A 27027-nucleotide genomic window follows, 5' to 3' on the forward strand; every position below is an offset into this window, starting at 1 on the left:
GCCATTTACCACGTTTGCATCGCTGCTGACAACGGTGCCTCGAATGAGTACGGCGCTGCAGTCGAGGTGGAGGCGGCTGCGGGGATACTTGTTTGTTATGCTGTACCTGAGCAGCGTTGAGGTGAACCGACGACGACGCTGGATCGTGCGCGGTGAATGATGGGAAACAAAACAAAAGACAGAAAAGCAATAAAAACAGAAATCCAAAACAAAAACAGAAACAGAAAAGCAAAAGCAACAACAACGAAACGTGTTATACAGGCGCATTACTCGCATTATTGATCGGAGCGCAGCAGGAGACGGTTGGGGAGACCCGACGAGCTGGGCTGCGATGGCTGCACTTTCGTGTTGTTTACGAAAAGGTGGTGCAGCATGAACAGATGATGATTGACCGGAAGAGGTGGAGGTAGAGAAAAGTTTAACCAGCTTAAGGTGAGTGAGGTGGGGAGGCAGATGCGAAGAGCGAAAGTGCATGGCGAAAATAAAGGAGAAAAAAAAATAGAACGAACAAAATAACAAAACTGACAAAAACAAATGGCAAACAACAAACATAAGGTGAACTGATGGCACTAACATGTCAGAGTGAGGATAATTGGATGAATGGATGTGGCTGTGAGACACATGCAGCGCTGCAGGGCCCAAAAGTGTAGAGGGAGAGCGAGGAAATATGGACAAAGTGCGTATAGTAGATGCAGAAACTATACATACAAGCATACATACATATGTACATATATACATATGTATGTATGAACATTACTATGCACGCGCTTATGTGGTATAAGGAACTTGCGGATTAAGAATATGATAGGAATGTTTGCATATGAGTACACCGATGAACAAAATTCGCCATATATACTATACATCCATACATAAATAAAACAGAGGAGGAATTGCAATACGCACATGAATACCTTTGTTACTTTTGTATGTTTGTATGTACATATGCATAAGTTTGTGGAGAACCAGGTGAGTTTGTGCGTATGCCACTAGGGAGCCATGGTTGGCCTTGCAACGAGCGCTTAGACAACAAAGTGGTTAGTTGATATACGACAGAGGATGAAGGGACCCCAAATTCATTTCAATAAACGGAAAGTATTCAGAATTTTGCAGTACAGCAAACTGGATATCTGCAAATATGTGGGAATAATCACCAAAATGGAAATCAACAGAGACAGATGTGTATTCTTCGATCGAATTGAATATGAATTGCTTTCAATTAAAGACATGTGTACAAGTGTTTTTCCAAGAGAGTGGAAATATGAATAGTGTACTGTAGCGGTGCTATTATTGAGTACCCAAGTGAGGTCCGTTTCCAGTCGGGTGTAAGCAACCGGAATGACCCGGATTTTAATCCGGCCAAGGACTGTCAGCTCGGCGTCATGCCTCGAAGAATGTTTTCTGCCGCTGCAGCAACAACACAATCTACCGACCTAGACTGGCTAGATTTAAAAAAAAAATCCTTTTTTTTGTTTTTGGCTTAAGGGGCACGCCTAAAGCGAAATTAAAAATTCATTTTAAAATTTTTTCATATTCATTTTATAATGCGTGATCCAAGCAGAGCTACTTTTTTCAATACCTTTTTCGACAGATCACGCGTGAGTCGTGTCAAGCTGCCATGTTATTTTTGTTCAGCATTGTTTGACATTTCGTCATGGAAAAACTTACGCCTGAAGACCGTGGAGAGTCGATTTAGCGCCGTTCGGAGCAACTCGAATGGAAAGACTTGGCGCATTTTACTTCGAGATCTTAAATTGAAAAATACAGCTTATGCAGGAACTGAAGCCGCCCGTTCTTCCCAAGCGACATCGCTTCACTCTATTCTCGCTTCACTCGATTCTTGAAAAGTTCCAAAAAGATTCGACGTTTTGGAACCAAATTTTGTTCAGCGATGAGGCCTGTTTCTGGCTAAATGAGTATGTAAACAAGCAAAATTGCCATATTTGGGACGAATGGCAAGCTGAAGAGATTCAAGAGCTGCCATTTCACCAAGAATAAACAACGGTTTGGCGTGGTTTGTCGGCCGGTGGAATCATCGGTCCATATTTCTTCAAAAATGATACCGGTGAGAACGTAATCGTCAATGACGACCATTATCGTCCCATAATAATCAACTTTTTGATGCCTGAAATTAAAGCTCGTGATCTCGGCGAAATTTGTTTTCAACAGGACGGTGCCACTTCCCACACGTCGCAACAGTCAATGGATTTATTGAGAGAAGACTTCGGTGAGCAAATAATTTCACGTTTTGGACCGTGCGTTTAGCCACCAAGATCGTGTGATATCACACCGTTAAACTTTTTCCTGTAAGGATATGTGAAATCTAACGATTCCCGCATGTCAATTCGTCAATTACTAGTCGAAATGCTCGAACGAGTCATCGAAAACGAGTCATCAACGGATGGACCATCTGATACGTAGTTGCAGTCAACATTTAATCTTCGAAAAATAAATGCCAATGAAGGGAACCTCGAGTGGATCACCCTTTATGTATGTAAGTATATACATATAAGCTGGTCAGAAGTTTTGAGGAGAGAGTCGTCTCTCTTTCAACTTAAACTGGAATCTTAGACTGGAATGATTAAGACTTACAGCGCAATATCTAAAAGGAAATAGTCGAAAATTCTGCCAAGACTTTCCGAAGTTTATCTTACGACTGGAACATTGCCAAGTAATAAACATTTAATGCTTGTAATTAAATTGTAAATGTGCAAATGTGTATGTAAATAGGTACTTCATAATGCCAATAAAAATAAACTGCATTTCTCACCAGAGAATTTCTACATATATAAAACGGTGCCAAGAAAATGGCAAAGCGGAGAAGTAAAATACAATGCAATATCGAAAATTGCTTCTAAGTAGTTACATACAAAATTAATCATACATACATGCATACATACAAATACCATTTGGTATATGGTGCACACACCTGAGCCACATTAAAACAGAGAAGCGTGTGAAGCGAAAAAATGCACAAGTTGCATGTGTTGCAGCTAACGGGGGTGAAGCTGAGCGTGAGTCGGTGTTAGTGTTAGGGTACCTTTTCCAGTTGTTTCACGCTTGACGCCTTAACAACAACAGCAAGCAACATACGAACAACGATATCGGAACAGGAGCGAACAGCAAGCAGACACTCGGTCGACCAGTCAGCCAGCCAGCCAGCGGCAGGAAAAGTCGTCTGTCTGCTGCTGTTGCCCAGTCGAGCAAGCGGACAGACGGACTGCGGCGCTGCTGCCTGAATGCATTTTCCACATTGCACTATGAAGGTGAGGTGTGTGCACATACATACGAACATGTGCACATTTACACACACATACATACATATGTACATATGTTTGGATGACGCTTGTGGCTGCTAATCATAATTGCCGCATGGTTATTGTTGTTATTATTGCATTGTTGCACTTGCTGTTGGTCGGTCACTTATATGTACATATATATACATATGTATGTATATATGTACATATACATATGTATGTATGTAAGTGTACATAATGGATGGTGTAATGAACTGTTATTGTCGCACTCTTTGTTAAAGCAACAAAAACAACCATAACATCAAATGCAAAAAACTGAATTAACGTAATGCAATTTGCTGACTAATTGCACACGAATTGTGTTTGTATGTATGTGTGTGTGTTTGGTGTAAGTGCTTACGAAAAGGGCAATAAGCGTGTTTTAACGTTTGCTTTGTTTACAGAAGCGTCACAAAGTGTATACAATTACCGCAAATAATCCAAACAGCTTCATTACGCCGTTATGTACACATGCATACATATATACGTACCTATAAACATACATACATACATATGCACATACATATGTATGTACATTGATAGATTGTAGAACAGAATAGTAAAGTAGTATACAACAATCCACACACTACTACATACACATATCATACATTGAAATAAGACTGCAGGCGTTGGAGGGCAATGTCGAGGTCAAGGTTCAAAGCTCGGCGCACTGAAACGCAAATTTGTAACAAAGAACTGATCGCGGAAATTAAGATGATTTCCTTGCAGAACAAAATATTAAAAAATCCATTGGAGGATTGATTTAGCATTGAAATAGAATGACCTGATTAAGTCAAAAATGCACCGTTTTACTCGATAACTTGTTTTTATGTTGCAGGTATTTATAATGGCGAAAACTGGAACAGTCGATTTTGACAGCTTGTCTTGAGAGCTTATATCTTTTATTCTGTCTTTAGAGTCGGTGAAAAAATTAAGTTCTCTCTTTAGGAACAAAGACCAAACTCCACAAGTCACTCATCCCCCCCTGTCCTGCTATATGGTGCAGAAGCATGGACGATGACATCTAATATGTCGGTGTTACGAGTTTTCGAGAGATAGGTTATGCAGAAGATTTATGGTTCTCTGCGCATTGGCAACGGCGAATACCGCAGTCGGTAGATAGACGAGCTGTACGAGATACACGATGACATTAACATAGTTTAGCAAATTAAGAGACAGCGGCTACGTTGTCTAGGTCATATCATACAAATGGACGAAAATGCTCCAGCTCTAAGAGTATTCGACGCAGTACCCGCCGGGGGAAACAGTGAAAGACGAAGACCTCCACTATTCGAATAATTGATTTGGAAAGACTAGGTGTAGAAGGACCTGGCTACACTTGGAGTCTCCAATTGGCGCCAAACAAGTAAAAAGAAGAACGACTGGCGCGCTGTTGTAAACTCGGCTATAACCGCGTGAGCGTTTCTCCCAAACGGATGCACTTATCGACTTCAAAATTTTCACATGACCCTCTTTGTCATGTAATGCTAGAATGAATAGGAGTTTTGACAATAACTTCGGTTTTATTAGACTACTCTGAAGTATAAATTTGTTCACAACAAAAAAGGTTTTTTTTAGGGAGCCACCATTTTACCAATAATCAATATCCCTCGATTATTACAAACGTTTTTCTACCACAATAATATTTTATAGTTTTTGTGTGAGAGATAATTTTAAGCAGAAAAATCTTCTTCGCCGACAAACATCTTTTTTGGAGATCTGCCTGAAGACGGCTGCGGGAACAAGGGAATCCTAAAATTTTCAAAACTAATCAATGATTACTAAAGTCTATTAAGTTCTGCAAATATACACTTTTTTATTTATTTATTAATTATGTATTATTCTTAAGTGAGGTACAACCGGGCGTCGGGATGAAACTTAGAAACCGTTCTCACGACAGGCAGGTCTATGTAACCGGAACAGACCCGGATATTTATTCGACCAAGGACTAACAACTCGGCAGAATTCTGCAGCTACAACAACGAAACCTAGAAACATTACCGAATTTGGAACATAACAAAAATACCAAAGTTCTGCTAGAGGCATAAATAACCAGGTTTATGCCATAAGGGTATACAAAATTTGTTCGGAGATTGTAGCGTTGCCTTTGACAATAAGCAATGTCAAATTTCGTGAAGAATTCGTGTGCAATAAAAAGCTTTTCCATGCAATATCTTGATTTTGATTATTCAGTTCGTATGACAGCTACTTATATGCTATAGTGAATCGATTAGAGCGATTTCTTCGGGGTTCGCGCCTTTGCCATGTTAAACTTCTTCAAGGTATCTCGCTAAATTAAAAAGAAATCTATACAAGCACTTTCTTCCGATCGTTCAGTTTGTATGACAGTTAAGTATATGCCTTAGTGGTCCGAAGACGCCATTTCCGAGAAAACAGCAGCTTGTTGGATTGATATCTCAAAAACCGAAAAACTAGTTCAGACTCAACTCACCACCCTCCCTGCACATTTATAGGGTCTCGGAAGTTTCCATCTGGGTGTTACAGCCACCATGGCTAACTTAATAAGCGCTATTCAGGGTATAAAAATCTGAAATCAAATTATATGATAATTTTGCTGTTTTTAAAGTGAATAACGTTTTACATTTAACATGCCCAGATCATGAGATATGCATGAGTCTTCCTGATCACTTGCCTGCTCCACATAAGGCCACACTGATCTTTTGAATTGCAAATCATTTCGGATGCCTCATTTAATTTATGACCAATAAAAACTGGATCGATTGCAAACAGCTGATCTTGTGGAAGACCACATCGATAAGAGCTCAAACTATTCGAATAATTGATTTGCAAGTGACTGTATGCACATTAGTATTTATAATATGTACATACATATGTATGTAGTGATGTGTAGTGCCATTTCCGTCGCGTCACACATTGAAGACGTGGAGTGAAATAAGAAATTGAGCCACTTAAATGTAACAGAAGCGATAAATTTGCATTTCCTCTGCAATTCTACAAGGCGACGCAATATGAGAATGGAGAAGCCACTTCATATGTACATACATACAAACATGCGATATATGTACATATATACATACGTATATACTTAGGTAATTGAAGTAAAGATGATGACGATGAGGCGATAACGGGCGCAGAATAAACGCCACACAATGCAAAAGTCAAACGGAGGCAGTCTTAAATTATACTGAAGAATAGCCGGGGCACACATATGTATGTATGTACATATTTGCAATTCTACTGAAGAATACACCTCAGATGTTGTTGTTTTCATGCACCGGAGCAGTGAAAAGAATGGGTAGAGAATACGGTACGTCGCATATTCGTACTGCCATGCACACACACATTCACATATTCTTAGTGCGTCTTTTTGCGATGTCTTCCGCTGTGTCGTCTGCCATTTGTTGTCCTCTTTATGCGTCTTACGTACTGACGTTTGTATGCCGGTAAATGCATACAAGCAACCAAGTAAATGCAATTAATCAAATGTCACAAAGTACATGAAGTCGCCAAGAGGTAAGGTGGAGAAGCAACAAATACTACATACATAAAGAACTATGAAAGGTTTTTAGCCGAAAGGAGAATAATAAATAACTTGGCAAACTGTCACTATCAATTCTTAAAATTTTCAATTCAAAAATGATCAGAAGGTCGATATGACCTCATGTAAGTTATTATATGGATTAATTTTGTAAGATACTGGGCATGCTTCTACTCCGGTTTGGGTAGCACATCGAACAGATCTGTCAAGCTTTTGCTCACAACCTTTGTTTTTTGCTACTCCTTTCGATTTTCGAACATATTGCCATATCGGAACTCATGACTCACTGCAAGGTATGATTGCCGTACAGTAATTATCTGTTGTTGTTTTAGCGGATACTTAGTCCTCGTTAGGATGGTAAGGATTAGCTAAGTTGTTGTCGACGTCATCCAACGGAAGGCCCAAAACACGTGCTGTTTCGACGCAGTTGGACCAAAGGGAGAGGGGTGTCAGATGAGTGAGGTTGGTGGGGCATGCAAAGAGATCATGCGGACACTCATTGCACGTAGGACATATATTGGATATGTCGGGGTCTATTCTCGATAAGTAGGAATTTAACCTGCTACAGTATCCAGAACGAAGCAGCGCAAGGGTCACTCTCGTTTCTCGCGGCAACTCTCTTCGCCTTCGTCTGCAATAGGTGGTGGTTTGACGCCGAGTACACCATTCACTGAAAGGGATTCGGTAAATGAGTTGATGGCTCTACTGTGAATGGCGGTCAGTGCTTGTCGGAAGTTAGTTGCGTCCGAAGTCTAGTCGGCGCATTATTTGATGTCGTCGACATAACTGAAGAATGACCTCTTGATGCTCCTAAGAGCCGGTTCCGTTTCAAGCAGGTGACTGCAAGGATGATTTCTGCGAAATCACCCCAGCAGGCACTGCCTGGAGAGGAGTTCGTTATGCTCTTTAACTGAGAGCATCCTGTCGTAGTTCGGAGTACAGTATTCTGACAGGTCTGGAGCTTCCACGTTTGCGTTTCACTGCATCCAGGCAACCATATTCATGCGGCGTAGTTAAGGACCGGCCGGCCGATTGCCTTATAAACTGCCAACAAAGTTTCTTTGTCCTTTCCCCATATGCTGCCGGCTAGCGACTTGAGGATTTTGTTGCGGCTCTGTACTACGGCGATAACTTGTAGTTATTACTTAGAACTGCGGTCTTTACAGAAACAAATTAAGGCAGCTTTTGAGAGTTTCTACAGGTCACTGAACGCTGCGGTGTGATCTGCCCAGATTAGAGACTGTTCTAGGGATCTGTAGCGCTTTTGCGATCAAATAGCAGAGACACCACAGCAAATACTCCAAAATTTCCCCCGCAATTGCAAGAGTAAAGAGGCTACAGGACGATTAAAAACAGTGAAAAAAAAGCTTTACTAAGCCTCTTTAATTTGACTGGGTTAAACGAATTGCCGTAATTGCAGGGTCGCGGTAAATTAGTCAAATTTCAATGTATTTATATCTAAATATTTGGTTCGAGGATGGTTTATAAGATGGATGGGACGCATGAGATGTTTGTGGCGAGCCACTATCCATGAGAGCATGGCCCATCGTTGACATTAAGCGGAACCGTATCAAGTATCAAAGTCATAAACACTACCATATTCATATTTGCAGCCGTTTGACTTCTGTTTTCACTTCATGTAACCTGTAAAATACTCTCTACAGGTCAAGCAATTAAAAAACTGTCTGAGATTGAAAATAAGTGCGGATAACATTGAATACAAATAAGTTCTTTCTACTAAATGCGTCATTTAATCTCACTGCTTACAGCTTTCACAAGAATCTAGAAGAGTGTTTCTATACTCTCTCCCAAGACATTTAGAGGTCGCGGCGGGCGCTCTAGTTCTAAAGTCATATGTTAATAAAGTAAGATCTACTATATAGTAGAGATAATTATTGTACTCCACATACGACCGCGAGCATTTCTAAGTAATAACTACAAGTTGGTGGCTATAACGAATGATTTTGCAGATGAAAAATTCGCTTCAAGAAAAGCTTGTGTAAATCGACTTTCCTTTTTGTAATTACTAAAGAAATAAGCATCCATAGAAAGAATTAATATTATTTCTTCTCTTCAATTAATATATGTACATTACAAAATTTTAGTCCGAATTTTCTTCTCGGCCACTGTAAATTATAATCGCCTGCATGATAATCATGCCCATCATCAGTAACCACAAAAACAATATTAACCAAAGACAAAACAGAAATAATGGATGATAATAAATGAAATAAGCAGCTCGATGTAACAAGACAGACGCCACTGAACTTGTGGCTTAAAAGGAGATGCGCCATCTCAACATAATGCACACATACTTACATACAGACATATCTACGCGGCCAAGTGTGCATAAGTATGTATGTATGTATGTATGTAGGTGTGCGCACGAGCTTTTAACGCCCGCCCGAGCAATGCGTGTGTCAGCCCAAAAAGGCAACTCAGGCAGACACGCGCCCGCCCATGTGGCGACTGCCTGATGCTGCCAACGCTACTGCTGCTGCTGCTGCATTATGCATGAGAACCTAGAAGAGAGCAAAGAAACGGTACATAATCCGCTCCGCAATGCACTTTCGTACCTAAAGATATATAACTGCATATGTACCTAAATTTATGTATATGTATAAAGAAATTACATGAGCCACATGTGTATGTATGTATGTACATATGTATCTATGCAAGTATATACGGGGCTATATACTAGTGCGCAGTTTTCCACACCAGCATTCTAAAATAAAGAAAGAGCACAAAGAAAATTGTTAAACACTTTGCTGCAGTACCGTAAATTGAGACACATTCCGATATTGGAGATATACACATGCGCGTGTGCGTGTGTATATACATATATGAAGGTAGAATGAATTGCGAATATCGCCAGAAGCAACGAAATCGGAGTGGAGCAACATGCCAAACGAAGAGGAGATAAAAACAAAGGCAGAAAAAGTGCAGCGGGGGGTGGAAAGATGTTAACCCAAGGCAGCATAAAACCCCCCAAGGGAGGCATTTTTCATAGAGCGCAGAAGCTTAAGTGAGATTCATCAAATTCTACATTTCCAGCTTGTTGTTGTTGAAAAAATAGTAGCAACAACAAAATGTTGTTATGAGGCCAGCAACAAAATCGTGCTGTGCAATAAATGCGTTCGACTCGTTCTTTGTTGGCGATAAGTGCATACATACATACATATGTATGTAGTATATGTACATGCCATATATGTATATAAGTATGTATGTATGTATGGTTAGATTTGTCTGTGCAGATGTGCAATATTGCCAATATTTGTTTTTGTTTTTGTAAATTGACTTTTCTTGTTGGCTGGGTGGGTCACTGGCCTTCAAGAAAAGTCAACGAAATTTACTCCAATGCAGCAAAGCAAAAACAAAATCGCTCGTGGTGGAAAGTGAGAGCAACAGAAATTCAAACAAAAGCAACAACGACGTAGAAAGACAATGCAACAAGGAGATGAAAGCAAAAACGCATACAAACAACAAAAGAGGTCGTTACTTAAGGGTCAAAGGGACCAATTAAGGCACACGAACGAATAAAGGATAAAATTTTATATCAATAATCAATAACTACTTTTTTAATTCATCTAAGATGTAATTTTTGATAAGGCGCCTTAATATATGCAATGCATTTCAATACTGATATGTAATTGTTGCCTACATTTAATCTCAGACATTTCTAATGCCCGAAATTCAAATAGAAGGATTATTCGGTTCGTTTTGTGCCATCTGCCGTTAAGTTCGGGTTAAAAAAAGGTTCGTTATCGATAAGACGAGTCTTGGTTAAGTTAACCAGGGAATAGATATCCAAGAATAAAACTACTTCCTAATTCAATGATCTTTCCTCGCAAGTTCCTCGTAATACGAAATAACTAGGCAGTAAATCCGGGAATATCTCTCTCTCTCTCTCTCTAATTCGACTCAAATCCAAGCTGTCAATATTTTAAAAAAATTGTAGTACTTACGAAACTCCCTTCAAGTAGTACGATTCGTACAAAAACAAAATTTCGAAAATTTTTGTTTAATAATGAATCTTAAGAATTATTTTATTCCATCCATGAAGATGTTAACCAACATAACATATTTGTTTTACATACATATTTATATTAGTAAATATCAGATCAGATCAGATAATCGCTCAAAAAGTGGTTTTAAAGAAATGACTTCGAACGCCAGTCCGAAAATTCAGAAGTTGCTGTTGTCTCATCATCACTTTCATTCTCATCAGAACTGTGAGTTTCGGATTTGTGGTCTTTATTTACACTAAGCACGCCCTTGCGCGCCTCCAAATTCATATACCTAGACCAATGCTTCATTTGATCATTGATCTCATCCAAGTCACGATCGAATGCCGATTCCATCTGCTCACCAGCAATAATTGCGACAGATACAGAGGATGCTTCACGAATTTCACGCTGAAAACGTTCCCATTCATCCGCTTGTGGGTCCTTATATTCTGCATTACGAATTTTCGCATCCTTCACGGGATCATCAAAGAACTTCTCTGGCAACACAGTGTCTACATTATTGGCGGATGTGGATTTTTCAGTAGATACAGGTGTAGGCGCCGTTTTTGGTATAATTTGTTGTGTGCTTTTAAGACTTTGTTGGACTGTAACAGCCCCTTTCGGCGTTTCTACTACTTTTGTGGATGATTTTGGCATTTGTGGTGTGACCGTGGACAACTTCGTACTCGTTTCCGGTATGCCGCCTTTAAAAGATGATTTTATTTGCTTTACAATCGTTATGCGTTCCTTGTGCAACTTGGAGTTTACATGCACCTTCCATAATGTGGCCGATTTCACAGTGACTTTGCAAATAATGCACTCAATTTGGCCATTCGGATTTGTCTTCGCCAATTTCGAATCGACTTTATGCTCTGTTTCGGCTACTTTCGTTCTTGACGACAATCTTAGGCGATTTTCCTGATGCCGCCCCATTTTCTGAAAATTTTTACGCACGCAGTTAGTATTTGGAGAGAGAGGGAGGGAATATTTTATTTTAAAAAATTAAAACAATTCGACTTTCGATAAAAAAATGATAGCTAGAAAATCCACACCGCTGCGTATGCATACACAAGTACATGTGGCGCTTACCACCACCAAAAGTTATAATAGCATGTGTGTATAAGTATTTGTGAGGCAATTACGGTTTGTGCCCTGATAACTGCGACACAACACAGCATTTCAATGTCGCGTCAATTCCACAATAATTACAACGCAATCACAGTCGAACAAAAAAAAAGAACAACGTAAAACGCACTACAATCAGTGAGCGCAACGTGGCGTGACGCAACAATCATTTTACTTCAAAATGTGAAGTGTGAACGTGGTGGAGACGGGCGACGCGTAAGTGCGACCCGCAAACACTACAAATGAATTTGTTTATCAAAAGCGAATAGCAACACGTATTTACTACGTATAAAGTCATATATTCGCAGAAATACAATAATAATAAATGTATTCATAAAGAAGTACATTCACAGATTCATACATGTATGTATGTATGTATGTATGCACTATAACAATGGCGTTAATTTTTCTATTTTCAACAAATTTGTGCAATTTTCCAAAAATAACCGAACACTTGAAACACTCAAAGCGCTTGTATCGCAAATGCCAATTGTTCGTCATATTTGCATCACAATATTTCAATACGTAAACTAGAAACAAGCAAGGTGACGCCAAATTAGTTCGGAGCATATTTGTTGTTTATTGTACATACATACATACATAATATTAGTTCTTATCGAGTGACCTTGAACAATCCTTTATATAATACAATTCAGTCTATACACTTTGAAAATAGAATACCACTTCTTGAGACTCTTATTTGTGAAACACCTTTCCTTAAATCAATTTAAATTATTTAATTGTTGTTGTCAAAACTGTATTTCACACAAAAATATGCAAACACGATTAAAAATAATTTAAATAAACGGCGCTATGGAAATTTGCATGCTGACTCCTGTTAACCTGAAATGTGGCGAAGTGAATTGCAACCAGCACAATCAAACAGCTGTTGCAGCAATTCAACAGCTGTATTTTCAAGCACTTAACAACGTTCGCCCCACACCCGCCGGACTCGGGAAGAGTGAATTGACTTTCGCATGCAAACTGCTTTTGCCAAGGGCAAAGCTAAGCTTCTATGTGCGTGCCAAATGTAATTTACGTAAATTCACATGACATCACACACAAACAGCTGTGCGCACAATAAACAAAACAACAAGAAAGAATAGCCAACACATTTGACAAAAACCGAGTTAAGGTCAGAGGCGGTCAATTAATTAATACACCAATATGGAGAAATACTGATAAAATTAATACGTTTATATCCGCTGTCATCGATAATACATATTTACAAAAACAATAATGATTAATTTTACTTATTTTCAAAGCTTTTTATAAATTTGTATTTTTAAGGTTAAATTCAATTGCTTTTGATATCTTTATTTAATTTCATCAACTGCGAGAGCTCAGAGTAAATTTTTCCGAATTTTGGAGGACCGAAGAAAATATGATAAAATTATGTGGTAGAAATTATCATACAGCTAGAACAGATTTAAAAATAATTTTTTTTTTTTGCAATTATTTTTAAGATAATTTGTCATGCAAATAAAAAAATATAGACTGCTCCAATTTTTATACCCTGAGCAGGGAAGTTTGTGATACCCAGAATGAAACTTTGAAGACCCTATAAATATACATACATACATACATATGTACATTTATATAAATGATAAGCGTGCCGTGCTGAATCGATTTAACCAAATCCATCTGTTTGTCTGTATATACGCGAACTTATCAGTTTTTCAGATATCGATCTGAAATTTTGACACTATGAAGCTGCTCATTCGTCGGAACTGCCGATATCCGACTACTTTTGCATAAAGCTGAAAAATTTTGCATATACTTAACGATCATAATCATGCCCTTATGGGGAAAAATGTCTTTGTATCTCCACGGAATTTGGCATGGATTATTTTCCAAGGCGACGATATAAGTATGTAATCTTCGAATAAATGGTTCAAATCGGTTCATTATAGCGTACAAAATGATCGTTCAAAATCATGTTCTTGTTTGAAAATTGTTTTATTTGTGAAGGATATTATAACATCGTTGCAGCCGAAGTCAACGTTTTTTATTTATTTATTTTTTTTTTTTGATAATATTCTGTATATGTACAAATTTCACTTAAAATTGTTCAATAGTTTGTTGCACCTAAATCACAATGGGTGTCGGTGACCTTTTAAAAAGGATATTAGCGCTTTTAGGAAATGTTATGTTTCCATTGTGTACAGTTTAACAAGCAAAAGGTCAGAGTTCATATACAGTACCACATTATATTATATAGTCTGCATTAAATGTTACACACAATATAAGTACAACTAAATGTAAATGCGCCCATCGCAAATACATATATCCCCAAACATACTGACTTATAGTCTATACAAGCATACATTTTCGCACAACACAAATTTACAGCAATACTCTTGAAACCTTTCGGTTGTATACACACATAAGTATGTCTATATTTGCACAGATCTACTTATGAGTATTTGTACAATTCACAAAACGCATACAACAACAAAGGTAAACGACCCATCGACTGAATAATATTACGCTTATTTTGGCCCAAATTGACAGAGGCGTAAACCAAGCTAAGCCGATGAACTGACAACCGCCGGTCTCATGGAAGGGGTAGCAGCATGTGCTGTCAATGGCAGACATATAAACAAGTAACTTATTAAATGTGTGAAAATCAAAAATTGTAGTTACAATGTTAATGATTTTTTTGCATTTATTCGTCATCATCGGTTTACTTTGAAACGAAACAAATGACCACAACCACTTGCTCGAGAATGGCATTCGTAGCCTCAATGAAGAGTTATGTTGTCATTGTCGTTCCGTCAATCGGGTCCACGTTACCGGAATGGACCCGAACTCCAGGTACTGTCAAGTTCACGTTAAGATTATTTGGGAGATATTTTCTGGTGTTTCAACAACAACCAATTACGGAATTATCGTATTATTTATAACAAATATTAAAAATAAATTAAAGCTTTGTCTCTATAGAAATTGGAGGGCAATAATCTCATTTGTATATGCTTTTTTGAAATGTGGGGTCTATGCACGTTTCTGCAGGTTTAACCATTTTTTCGCCCTAGGAAGGTCAGACATTTATGTGTACAGTACATGGGTTGTTGCATATTTGTTGTGTTAATTAGAATAACATACGTGATATTTGTTTATAATATTGCTAATATCGTTAACACATATTACTTATTGATTATAGCGACGTTGCATTTTTAAAAATCTCTAACTTTATTGATGCCATCCTGCTCTGATTCTTAAATTATTGGTATTTTAGTCCCAGACTTTCTTAATAACTTTGCTTTTTAATATTGCATATAAATAGCATTAATATTAATAACAGCAAAAAAAATATTTGCCATTTATACGTATGTATAGTATATACATAACTCTCAATCAAAAAATCTGATGAAGGCGTTCTTCCTAACCGGAGAAGTGATTGTTATTACAATAAAAAAAGGAATATTAGGTAAACCACAGCATGGCATAAAATTATTATATTTGTAAAAAAATAATCATTTATAAAATAATTAAAATTGATATTTAATAAAATATTACAAGGTTAAATATTAAGAAAACAAAAATGTTTTATTTCGGGTTCTTCAATGTATTTTTTGTCATAGAAATATCACAAATTAAATATATTGGAAACAAGCCATGGAGGTAATGGCATATACGGGGACATGCTTGGCGACGTTTGTGTACTTACCTAGATTTTGACAATTTCTTGTTTATAAATTTAGGCGATGTAAACCTAGAAAATGAAGAAAAGATATTTATATAAATTATTCCACTCAGAAAAATATAGCGTCTCACCTTCAAAATTGTATATTAATATAGCAGAATTTGGTAATCCCACGATATAACTGTACCCCTGAAATAAAATAAATATACTGCAATGGGTTATCAATATTTAAAATAATGTCAAACATCTACTAAATAACAAATATATCTGACTAGAATTATACTTAAATTTGGTTTCATTTCGGCACGCTGATATTAATACACATGTAACATATGGCGGAATGGCAAGTTTGATTTTATGCATATTTTTATTTAAAGTAATAATCAATACAAATGGGATTCAATAGCAACAAAATCATTATAACACATATTTACTAATGTATCATTCGTGCCTTACACCTCGTATTAAGTGTACGGCTTTGAAATAGTAAAATGGCATTATGATTAAGCCCAGTTACAGAGCACTAACCAGCACTAAATACAAATATTCCATTTTGCCATTGGCAACAACAAATTTATTTTTAGAAAGATATTATATTCATCATTAAAACTACTTACACTGCTTCCCCAATATTTAAAAGCCACCTAATATTTCAGATTTTTTCGGGTTATATGTTGATTTAATGTATTTTAAACGTTTTTTATAAATATTTTATTTAATTATTTCTGGCACAGACAAACAGCAGCAGCTAATAAAAACTCACCACTCACCAAATGGATGGGTTGCTTCAATTTCTCCAATTTAAAGTGTAGATTAATCGTTGTAATCGATAACAATTAAAAAGCACAGTTGTTGCATATTACATATTATTATTGATATTACTGGATATCACTGATATAAGTTAGATTATGATTTTGTTATCTCATTTGCTTATTATTTTTAAAATAGATTGCAAATAAAACATTAAAAAAAAAATTAGTTACTACAAAGTTATACTTTATAAGTTCGCTTATTAATTCGATTTTCGATTTATATGTCAAAACAGATTTTTTAACGTTATAAGATAAATTTTATTTCTTAAATAAGAACCTTAAAAAAATCTTAATGCGAATAGTTCATAAAATTTTATTCATTTTTGAGCTGCGACTATCGATATTTTCACTTGTGAATCTATTACAAAACTGTGTGCTTGTCAAAACATCTTGTTTAGAAAATTTGTAATTGCAAAATTTTGTTCCTTCATTGCTGAGTTTGGAATACATCGCTGTTATATTTACGATTTTTCCAAAAGGCATTCGAAAATTCTAAAGAAAGAGTGTTAATTCATCGCTAGCTAGTTAGAAATGTCATATCTTGGAAAAGGATCTAACGTTGTGCCTAATGTAAGTTTAGCTTCCATTATAAAACGCGCCATGTCTCACAATAATTAATAGTAACGGTTGTATCTTTCCTGCTTCCATTTTAGAGTAGCGACCTGAATGAGCTAATCGAGGACATGAGTTTACTAATGGCATCCGTATACACTATGTTGGATCGGACTCAACGCACGCCACAACGAACGGGGTCATCACTGGGGCGTAGGTCCCACAACAATATCGATAGCAGTGGGCAACTTGAAAGGGCAAGTTCTAATTCTAGCTCACCGAAATCGCCGAAAACACCACGTTTAAATTTACCCGCTAGAGCAACATTGTCCACACCATCAAGTAGAGAAATCGAACGAGAGGTCAATCGAAGTAAATAAAAACTAATCTTCAGTTCTTTTTGTGAATTTGTTTAAGCTTTTTTTATACAAATTTAGTGGATCCATTTTGTGAGATGTTGGAGCGCAATTTACGAATTGTGGCTTCGGAGCAAGAGCAACTCATTGGCAGACGTCTAGAATCAACGTCACCAACTACTCCACGTAATGGTAAATCTAACCAAACTAACAACTTAAAACATAGTTAGATTTTTACCGTATTTCAGCAATAGAGAGACCTCAACCGGTAAGAACAAATAGAGTGCGCGCTCCAACACCCGAGGAAGTAATCGATTTAAGTGATTCAATGAATATGCCGGTACCAATTCCGCGGCCCTATCCATTTAACGACGATGTAATAGTAGTGACATCAGATGATGAAGTCGTTGATCTTTGTAAACCAAATTTTCGTCGAAATAATGGACGCTCAAGAAAGAGACGAACGACCAATAACACGGAGGATAATCTCAGAAACGACAATGCACCACGACAATGTTTGACTGCATCACGTCGCTTGAGCTCTGCAAGCAGTCATAGAGCCTCATCACGTCGTTCACTAACTTCGAACGAAGGTAGTTACTCGTTTAGCTTCACCTCTGCCTCCACAACAACAAACATAGGATCAGCAAACAAAGCCAAAGTTAATATCTGGTCGCCTGGCGCACAAGCAGAGATTAGATCATTAATTCGGATTAAAAGACGTTTACGAAGAAAGTGGCAAAAAAGTAGAAATCCAATTGACAAAACTACTCTAAATAAAGCCACAAGAAAGCTAAAAGAAAAATTAAATGACTTCGAAAATAAATCGATTTCTGATTATATTAAGAGTTTAAATTATTGAAATAATTAAGATCATAAGATTTGGAATGCTACAAAATATCTAAAAAGACCTAAAAAACATGAAATGCTATACCTATCAAAGGCGGTAATAACGTTTGGTGTAGATCAGACAAAAGCAAAGCAACTGCGTACAGTAAATACCTTGAAGCAATGTTCACTGCTTTTGGTTGTAGTGGTAACAACAATGATGCTGCAATATTAGAATTTCTATATTTCTGTATTTCTTACCCTGTCAACTATTTCTACCAATGGAACATATTACGCCCGCCGTAATACGTTCTGAAATCGAAAAACTGAACAACAAATCTCCAGGATATGTCAAAATTGGTGCCAGAGTAGCTAAGTGCTTACCTAAAAAAAGGAATTATGTTTCTTACACTTTACAATATTAAGGCTGAACCAATTCCCTACTCAGTGGAAGTGTGTAGAAATTGTGATGGTGCTCAAACCAGGTAAAGCCGAGAACGAAATCACTTCATATAGACCAATCAGTTTGTTATCTTTATTCTCCAAAATATTTGAAAAAATATTTTTGCGTAGAATATTGCCACTACTAAAGGAGAATAAGGTAATACCTGAACATCAATTTGGGTTTCGCCGTTGTAACGGTACACCCGAACAATGTCACCGTGTACTTAACTACATTACTGGCACTTTAGAGCGTAAGGAATACTGTTCAGCAGCATTTTTGGACATTCAGCAAGCATTTGATAAAGTTTGGCATCTTGGTCTACTATATAAATTAAAAAAAATATTCTCCTCTCAGGTATATATATCTAATTCTTAAGTCTTATTTAACTGGTAGGTCATTTTCTGTAAAAATAAATGACGAAACGTCTGACATAAAATTCATAAATGCTGGAGTACCACAGGGTAGTGTGCTTGGTCCTGTACTTTACACCATTTTTACCTCTGACCTACCTGAAACTGAAAATGTATTAATTGCTACACATGCTGACGACACTGCTCTATTGTCGTCAAGCCAGTCTCCTGTTGAAGCAACTAATTTGGTGCAAGAAGAATTGAATAAGATACAATCTTGGTTAGATTGCTGGAGAATGAAAGTAAACGTGAACAAATCAATGCATGTTTTATTAACATTAAGGCGAAGTGATAGCCCTTACTTGCTTCTAAATGGCAATGCTATACCTAAAAGTGATAGCGTTAAATACCTCGGCATGCACTTGGACACACGGTTAACATGGAAACAACACATACAAGCTAAAAATAAGCAATTAAAAATAAAAACCAAACAAATGTATTGGCTACTCGGTAATAAATCGCCGTTATATCTTCAAAATAAATTGCTATTATATGAAGGCATACTAAAACCTATCTGGACCTACGGTGTGCAGCTTTGGGGCACTGCTAGTAATTCAAATATTGAAATTTTACAAAGATTTCAGTCAAAAACCCTCAGACTTATTACAAACGTCCCTTGGTTTATAACAAATACAGCAAATCATACAGATCTTAATATGCCTTTTGTTAAAGCTGAGATTAAAAGATTTAGTACAGCATATTAACCAGAATCAGTTATCATGACAATCCTTTGGCAATCATGTTATTAGATGACAGCAATGAAATTACTAGACTCAAAAGACAACATATTCTAGATCTCCCATTTAGGAATTAAGTACTAAATATTTAATAGCATATATTACTATGGTATTAAATATTTGAATAAAGTTTGTTAATATAAGCACTAGAAATAAGAACATTTGATATGAATATTGTATATTATTATTGATATCATTATTATTATTGATATTTTTAAAATAGATTGCAAATAAAACATTAAAAAAAAAATTAGTTACTACAAAGTTATACTTTATAAGGTGGCTTATTAATTCGATTTTCGATTTATATGTCAAAACAGATTTTTTAACGTTTTAAGATAAATTTTATTTCTTAAATAAGAACCTTAAAAAAATCCTAATGCGAATAGTTCATAAGATTTTATTCATTTTTGAGATGCGACTATCGATATTTTCACTTGTGAATCTATTACAAAATTGCTGTGTGCTTGTCAAAACATCTTGTCGTTTAGAAAATTTGTAATTGCAAAATTTCTGTTCCTTCATTGCTGAGTTTGGAATATATCGCTGTTATATTTACGATTTTTGCAAAAGAAATTCGAAAATTCTAAAGAAAGTGTGTTAATTCATCGCTAACTAGTTAAAAATGTCATATCTTGGAAAAGGATCTAACGTTGTGCCTAATGTAAGTTTATCTTCCATTATAAAACGCGCCATCTCTCACATTAATTAATAGTAACGGTTGTATCTTTCCTGCTTCCATTTTAGAGTAGCGACCTAAATGAGCTAATCGAGGACACGAGTTTATTAATAGCATCCGTATACACTATGTTGGATCGGACTCAACGCACGCCACAAGGAACGGCGTCATCACTGGGGCGTAGGTCCCACAACAATAGCGATAGCAGTGGGCAACTTGAAAGGGCACGTTCTAATTCCAGCTCACCGAAATCGCCGAAAACACCACGTTTAAATTTACCCGCTAGAGCAACATTGTCCACACCATCAAGTAGAGAAATCGAACGGGAAGTCAATCGAAGTAAATAAAAACTAATTTCAGTTCTTTTTGTGAATTTGTTTAAGCTTTTTTTTATACAAATTTAGTAGATCAATTTTGTGAGATGTTGGAGCGCAATTTACGCACTGTGGCTTCGGAGCAAGAGCAGCTCATTGGCAGACGTCTAGAATCAACGTTACCAACTACTCCACGTAATGGTAAAACTAACTAAACTAACAACTTAAAACATACATAATTAGATTTTATCGTATTTCAGCAATGGGGAGATCTCAACCGGTAAGAACAAATAGAGTGCGCGCTCCAACACCCGAGGAAGTAATCGATTTAAGTGATTCAATGAATATGCCGGTACCAATTCCGCGGCCCTATCCATTTAACGACGATGTAATAGTAGTGACACCAGATGATGCAGAAGTCGTTGATCTTTGTACACCAAATTTCCGTCGAAATAATGTACGCTCAAGAAACAGACGAACAACCAATAACACGGAGGATAATCCCAGAAACGACAATGCAACACGACAACGTTTGACCGCATCACGTCGCTTGAGCTCTGCAAGCGGTCGTAGAGCCTCATCACGTCGTTCACTAACTTCGAACGAAGGCAGTTCGTCGGTTAGCTCCACCTCCGCAACAACATCAACAACAAACATAGGAACAGCAAATAAAGACAAAGTTAATGACTGGTCACCTGGTGCACAAGCTGCAAATTCCGATGCTGGTGTGGTGAGCGAAAGTGGCCGTGTACCTTTTATGTGTGCTGTTTGCATGGAGAGTTGTGTTAATAATCAACCCACATCAACCAAGTGTGGTCATGTTTTCTGCGCCAACTGCATACGTCAAGCCTTACGTTTGACACGCAAGTGTCCCATGTGTAATACCAAGCTCAGTCCCAGCATGTTATTCCGTATATATATTTAAGTCATAATTAAAGCCAATTGTTTCGCACTTTAACCAGCGCTTATGGGCTCCAACTCCTTACAAATTATTATTAAATCTTAAAACAGAAAACGGTAAATCATAATCATTCAAATGTTGCTTGCTTTTTATAAGAATTTCATATATTATTTTAACCACTTATTTACTCAGAATTTAAGTTTGTCATGTCTCATGTAACGATAATAGTAAAATCTAAGTTAGACCGTATGTTATTTTTTCAAAACTTTTATATAATATTTTCATTCAAACTCACCTACAAACATACATATTTATAAATTAAAAAAATGTTGTGCTTTATCTGAAAAAGTATGATGCGATTTTTTATTGTATTTTCATATTGAAAACAAGTATTTCAATCATATGATTAGCCATGCCGTTGTGAAAAATTTATTTGCAGTTAGTTTACTGTATAAATATTTCAATTTTGTTTTTTTTTGTTTTGAAACATCATATTGGATAAATTATCATAGATCTGTGGGGAACTTGTAAATGTTTTGCGATGTATTCTTCGAATTTTAGTTGGCCGGGCATACGAAAATTGTAAGGGGCCTAGAATTTATTCACATTTCAAATTTAAGTAGACTTAAGCAAAAACAAAATTAATCAAATAAAAAATGCAAAAGAATTAAGATTAATAAAAATTCATCTTTTTCATTCTTTTGTTGTGTTTCATTTCGGGTGATGCATTGTAAGCTGTCAAGCCTTTGACAAGTTAACAAAATGTGAACACACACTTCTATGAGTAAATTTGAAGAACAATATTTTTATACTTTTTGTAAAATCAATTTTTGTATATTTTTTTATAAAATCAGCTTTTTATATATTTTTTGTAAATACTATTTTTATTGTAAATTTTCTTGTTATACTAATTTTTAATTAAACATCAGTAACTTATGTGAATTATGTAAAGTCTACAAAATTAACTAAATACTACGCGAAATTCCAAATAAAATTAGTGCAATTAAGATAAAGCGAAAAAGTGCAGGCGCCAATGCCTTGAATGCCATGAAGCGTTCACCTCAAAATCGTACCCATGCGAAACCCTTAATTTCGCGCCGATCCGCTTCGATCTTCGATGCGCTTAATCCCAGTTTGACTAACCTGGAATCGTTGGCAATGCAGAAAGCGTGGAGAATTCTGGAACCAAAATTGCGATCACTCTCCACCGATATACTTATGAAGTAGGTGCAGCTGGTATTTTTACTATTGTTAATTGCCATTATGCACTGCTTTAACAGCCTCTACTCGGAGCATTACGAGATTATGGAAAAGTTTCGCGATGAAAGTGGCAAATTATGTAACTATGAATTGATAAATTACGCAACTTGGCTGCTACGGCTTTACGGCTCGATTATAAATAATAAAGTAGATCCAATTAAAACGAAGAAAATATTGGAACCCTTGATAGAGAAGCTGAAAAAGTATTCCATGGATGTGGATTGCGTAAAGGTGTGTTCCATTTTATGTTTTAATTATAATTCTATTAATTTATGTTTGTTCCTTAATTTCTTGTAGCTCCAGTTGGAGGGTATTAAAAATTTTATATTTGCTGAACTACGGAATGCCTTATCGCCCACATCAATCGAGGCCTTCAATAAGCTTCACAATACCATTATCAGATATGTTTATATAAAACTTAATTAACATAATATACATATGTATGTATAGATATATTTGTAAAGCAGTAGGTATACGATGTTTGAGAAGACTTGAATGGACGTATAAGTACATAGGTCGACGATTGGCTAAAACACCGAGAGTGGCGAATCGAACAAACAACTTATGCCAGTTGCCGGAATTCCGATCAAAGACGAATAGTGCTGGAAAGGAACTGATATCGCGAATTCTACACATTTTAAGCACAACCAAATGTACATACATACATATATGTACATACTGTGTGTAAATTAAAAAAAATCCTTGCAAATTAAACACCAGACCATTTTACGTTCTAGCGATTCACGTTTAGTGTCTTAAATGGACTTAAAACGACCGTTTGAGTTTGCTGAATAACCAGAAACGGAACTAAATCAGGCTCACGAAGTGTGCAAAACCCAAGAGTTGTCGGTCCATAATTTCGGTCTCTTTTTACGAATAGCTTCGCGCAAACGACGTCAACATAAACTTGATTTTTGACCTGCTTTGATGTGGTTTTTCCAGCTTCGGTTGATCTTTGCCACGATATTCGGCCGATTGATCGCCTTTTTCCGGGTCGGAAGTATACAAAAATCCTCCCGCAAAACTTTTCTCGAGTACTCCGAAGGCCGACTCAATAGATGATGTCATTGTCCACGCCTCCGCCACATATAGCAGGACGGGAATGATGAGTGACTTGTAATATTTGCTCTTTGGTCAACGACTGAGTCTTTCTCCTCCACGAATCCTAAACCTAATTTGCGTTCCTTTGTATTGCCGCTTTAGTAAATATCACAAGGACCTACTTGCTCCGTCCTTGTTTCACATTTCTTGGACGGCAGTGATTCAGCCTTTACTTTTCCAAAGACGTCAACTAGCTGGGCATCGGCGCATTCCCAATTTAGTGACCGAACATTCTAGGTGTATGCCCTTAAATCATATTCCTTATTACGTTTGCTGTGGTGGTCATCAAAGTGGGGTCCTTCAATCGAGGCTGACGTTTTCTTTTCATTGGAAGCGGTTTCTAGGTGGCGGGTCCTAAACCTAGCGCACAACCTCGCTAGGCGAGTAGTATAGCGTTAATTTATATGGCGAGCAGCTTGTTTCAAGACCGACGCCCGCTCGCAGCCGCACCTTTGCTGAACAGACGCAGCAAATCATATAAAGTATACTATATAATGTATATAAAAGGTCAGCTTATGACGAGCTCAGTCCATTTAGCCAACTTCGTCTGTCCGTCCGACTCAGTTTTTGAGATATCGACCTCAAATTTTACTTTTATCTTTCATGTCTCATTTCTTCCCCAGAAGCTGCTCATTTGTTGGTATCGCCGATATCGGAAACTATAGTCTATATAGCTGCCATAAAAATCTAAATCAAGTTCTGGTATGGAAAATTTCACAAATCCATATCAACTTCTTGTATGGGAAACCTTATTTTTTGACAAGATATTTTTCTGAAATTTGGCTTGATTATTGCCCAAAAGAACTCCAAAACGTCCGATGAGATCAAATCGATCAAAATCAAGTCATTGTATGGAAAACTTGTTTAATTGTGAAGGGTATTATGGCTTCGTTGCAACCGAAGTCAATGTCCTTTCTCGTTTGCAGGTATATGGCTTTCTCACTACTGCATGATAATAATTGACAACTTCTTTTAATTTCAGTTACCCGGAATTTCATATTAAATAAAAAAATATTTTTTTTTTAACTTTTGTACGCTGACACAACAATATCATACTTAAAATATACATTTGCATGAAAAAATACTAAAATATGGGTAAATTCCAGAGAAATTAACTTCAGCGCGAGTTTAATCCACATACCTCTAGGTTCTTATATTGAAACAACGGAGAATAAAACACCGCCCGTGTTTCCAAGAGCCTTGGAACCGTACGAAATCAGACCTGTGGCCGATGAGTTGGGGCTGACAAGTACAGAGAGAAAATCATTGCAGAATGGTTGGACTATAATTAAACAGAAACAACGCCGAGCAGCGCTTAATATCTATGTGAAGTATATACATATGCCTTAAAACTAGGGCTAGAAGAATAAAAGCAGTGACTATGCATTTGATATGCGCCTGTCTTTCTGCTTTTTCAGTTTCTTCACCGAACATGAGGATCTTTATGAAATATTTCGCTTCAACGGCGTTTTGGACATTGAGTTCGCCAGTCAACATCAAAAGGATGTGCTCGCCGTTTTCCAAATGATCATTGAGCAGTTGGATAATTCACGTTTCGTCAAGACTATGATGAAAGAGCTTGCTCTTAGACATAGAGCTGCTTCTGTCAGCGGCACAATGTGGCAGGTTAGTGTGGATGATGTTAAGTTAATTTTGTGTGCTGAGTGGGTTGACGCTTAAAATGAATGATGATAAAAGAGATGGTAAGTTTAAGTTTTCGAACCAACTAATTACTGCAGACAGCTGGCTCACTGCTTTAGTGGATGGAAAGAGAGCTGAAAGCTTTGTCAGCATACTCAATCTACAGTGATTGGAATATTTGTTGCTCATGTATGCAGATTCTAGTTTTTTATAGGTTCTATGATAAGTGGTGTGATAAGTTCTATGATAAGTGGCGCCACATATTTATGTCCTGGAAAGGATATATTAAGTTTGCCACGAAGTTGTTAACACTCAGTGGGAGATAGTAATAGTAGTTGTTGTTGTAACGGCAGAGAGTATTCATGAAGTAATTTCGAGGCATGGTGCGAGTTGACAGTCCTTGGGTTCCGGTTACTTAGACCCGACTGTCGAGGAAACAGATCGGAGACCATATAAAGTACGAACCGAGCCGGTTTGGCCGTGTCCATCTGTCTGTCCAAATATATACTCGAATATCTCAATTTTTGAGTTAACGAATGCAAATTTTGCTCGCATCCTTTTTTCTCTAAGAAGCTGCTCATTTGTTGGAACCGCCGAAATCACCTCCCTATAGCATATATACACTGATCGATCAAAAGCAAGATGAAGATTGTTTTATGTATAAAATTTTATGCTTTCTAGAGTTTAAAGCCCATTTTGAGATTTTTTTATTTTTTTTTTATTTTTTATTTTATTTTTATTTTTATTATTTTATTTTTTTTTTTATTTTTTTTTATTCACTGCCTTCTTTTTTCCCAGCTGTATGCAAACGAAGTAAAACTTTACTTTTTGAAGACCTTGAATGATGCCCTTTCGCCAACATTTGTTCACGCCCTAGATACATTAATTAATTATATCTGCGATTTTAATGAATTCAATGAGTCCAGGGATGACCAGAGTCAACAGCAAGAACTTGACAAGGAATGATTGATCAATTTAAATTTGAGATGTAAACCGAGGTATATTTGTATGTATTAAAATATATTTGTAAGACTTTTTTTAATAAAGACACTTTTTTTAAAGACGATGCTATACATTTTTTATACAATTTTTCTTCTGTGGAATTTTTTGCCCAAAAAAAACTCAAAATTGGCAAACAGCTTTGCATTTAATCTCGATATATTTGAATATTTGCAACTGAGAAAAACCTCTATATTCTAATTAATACATTATTATATTTGAAATGCTTAAAAGTCAATGAAATGCGCACTGCAAGGCTTAAAAGCTGTGGTAGCAACTGCAAAGCCTACCTCTAGTACACATGCTCATGTTACGTATACGCCCCGGTAGCCGCACAGTGAGTGTGAAATAAAAGCCAGCAACTGAGCAACAGCAACAAGCACAAAATCGGCATCTTACTG

At 36.7% G+C, this 27027-nt stretch overlaps 6 protein-coding genes across 9 annotated transcripts in view; 4 read left to right on the forward strand and 2 right to left on the reverse strand.

The window, feature by feature from the left end:
- Positions 1–16342, reverse strand: part of LOC126767896 (AN1-type zinc finger protein 6) — a 76541-nt gene extending 60199 nt beyond the window's left edge. Inside the window, exons 1-3 of the mRNA XM_050485610.1 lie at positions 16209–16342; positions 15723–15780; positions 15616–15660 (exon numbers count right to left, since the gene is read on the reverse strand). The gene's annotated coding sequence lies outside the window, so the exon portion shown is untranslated. The remainder of the gene's footprint in view (positions 1–15615; positions 15661–15722; positions 15781–16208) is intronic.
- LOC126767895 (zinc finger protein 830) lies at positions 10828–13139 on the reverse strand. Its single transcript, XM_050485609.1, has 2 exons — positions 12789–13139; positions 10828–11756 (listed from the first exon to the last, which is right to left on the reverse strand). Exon 2 carries the CDS (start codon positions 11751–11753, stop codon positions 10965–10967), a length of 789 nt encoding a protein of 262 aa, XP_050341566.1. The 5' UTR covers positions 11754–11756; positions 12789–13139; the 3' UTR covers positions 10828–10964.
- Positions 16343–16778: 436 nt separating the features above from the next.
- LOC126767893 (uncharacterized) lies at positions 16779–19649 on the forward strand. Its single transcript, XM_050485608.1, has 4 exons — positions 16779–16973; positions 17057–17327; positions 17393–17503; positions 17560–19649. The coding sequence occupies exons 1-4, from the start codon at positions 16935–16937 to the stop codon at positions 18171–18173; spliced, it is 1035 nt and encodes a 344-aa protein (XP_050341565.1). The 5' UTR covers positions 16779–16934; the 3' UTR covers positions 18174–19649.
- Positions 19650–20209: 560 nt separating this feature from the next.
- On the forward strand, positions 20210–22324 carry LOC126767892 (uncharacterized). Of its 4 annotated transcripts, none has more exons than XM_050485606.1 (4): positions 20210–20395; positions 20447–20749; positions 20818–20925; positions 20985–22324. In XM_050485606.1, exons 2-4 carry the CDS (start codon positions 20539–20541, stop codon positions 21647–21649), a joined length of 984 nt encoding a protein of 327 aa, XP_050341563.1. In that variant the 5' UTR covers positions 20210–20395; positions 20447–20538; the 3' UTR covers positions 21650–22324. The 4 variants fall into 4 exon arrangements, with proteins under 4 accessions (XP_050341563.1, XP_050341562.1, XP_050341564.1 ...); XM_050485605.1 differs by having other exon boundaries at positions 20479–20749; XM_050485607.1 differs by having other exon boundaries at positions 20484–20749.
- Positions 22325–22469: 145 nt separating this feature from the next.
- Positions 22470–23584, forward strand: LOC126767897 (uncharacterized). Its single transcript, XM_050485613.1, has 3 exons — positions 22470–22848; positions 22906–23116; positions 23183–23584. The coding sequence occupies exons 1-3, from the start codon at positions 22673–22675 to the stop codon at positions 23309–23311; spliced, it is 516 nt and encodes a 171-aa protein (XP_050341570.1). The 5' UTR covers positions 22470–22672; the 3' UTR covers positions 23312–23584.
- A 1313-nt stretch (positions 23585–24897) lies between these two features.
- On the forward strand, positions 24898–26620 carry LOC126767898 (uncharacterized). Its single transcript, XM_050485614.1, has 4 exons — positions 24898–25081; positions 25134–25317; positions 25405–25612; positions 26426–26620. Exons 1-4 carry the CDS (start codon positions 25078–25080, stop codon positions 26591–26593), a joined length of 564 nt encoding a protein of 187 aa, XP_050341571.1. The 5' UTR covers positions 24898–25077; the 3' UTR covers positions 26594–26620.
- The last annotated feature ends 407 nt before the right edge of the window (positions 26621–27027 follow it).

The sequence above is a fragment of the Bactrocera neohumeralis genome, chromosome 2 (assembly GCF_024586455.1).
Source record: "Bactrocera neohumeralis isolate Rockhampton chromosome 2, APGP_CSIRO_Bneo_wtdbg2-racon-allhic-juicebox.fasta_v2, whole genome shotgun sequence".
Lineage (NCBI taxonomy): Eukaryota > Metazoa > Arthropoda > Insecta > Diptera > Tephritidae > Bactrocera > Bactrocera neohumeralis.

Bases quoted from the DNA above. Each gene is read 5' to 3' on its own strand.
- LOC126767898 (XM_050485614.1), top strand. The intron at 25,318-25,404 runs GTATATACATAT...CTGCTTTTTCAG, and splicing joins GCGCTTAATATCTATGTGAA to TTTCTTCACCGAACATGAGG. The intron at 25,613-26,425 runs GTTAGTGTGGAT...CTTTTTTCCCAG, and splicing joins TCAGCGGCACAATGTGGCAG to CTGTATGCAAACGAAGTAAA.
- LOC126767893 (XM_050485608.1), top strand. From the start codon at position 16,935: ATGTCATATCTTGGAAAAGGATCTAACGTTGTGCCTAAT. The intron at 17,328-17,392 runs GTAAATAAAAAC...ATACAAATTTAG, and splicing joins CGAACGAGAGGTCAATCGAA to TGGATCCATTTTGTGAGATG. The intron at 17,504-17,559 runs GTAAATCTAACC...ACCGTATTTCAG, and splicing joins ACCAACTACTCCACGTAATG to CAATAGAGAGACCTCAACCG.
- LOC126767892 (XM_050485604.1), top strand. From the start codon at position 20,357: ATGTCATATCTTGGAAAAGGATCTAACGTTGTGCCTAAT. The intron at 20,396-20,478 runs GTAAGTTTATCT...CTTCCATTTTAG, and splicing joins GATCTAACGTTGTGCCTAAT to AGTAGCGACCTAAATGAGCT. The intron at 20,750-20,814 runs GTAAATAAAAAC...ATACAAATTTAG, and splicing joins CGAACGGGAAGTCAATCGAA to TAGATCAATTTTGTGAGATG.
- LOC126767895 (XM_050485609.1), bottom strand. From the start codon at position 11,753: ATGGGGCGGCATCAGGAAAATCGCCTAAGATTGTCGTCAAGAACGAAA.
- LOC126767897 (XM_050485613.1), top strand. From the start codon at position 22,673: ATGAAGCGTTCACCTCAAAATCGTACCCATGCGAAACCCTTAATTTCG. The intron at 22,849-22,905 runs GTAGGTGCAGCT...CTGCTTTAACAG, and splicing joins TCCACCGATATACTTATGAA to CCTCTACTCGGAGCATTACG. The intron at 23,117-23,182 runs GTGTGTTCCATT...AATTTCTTGTAG, and splicing joins TGGATGTGGATTGCGTAAAG to CTCCAGTTGGAGGGTATTAA.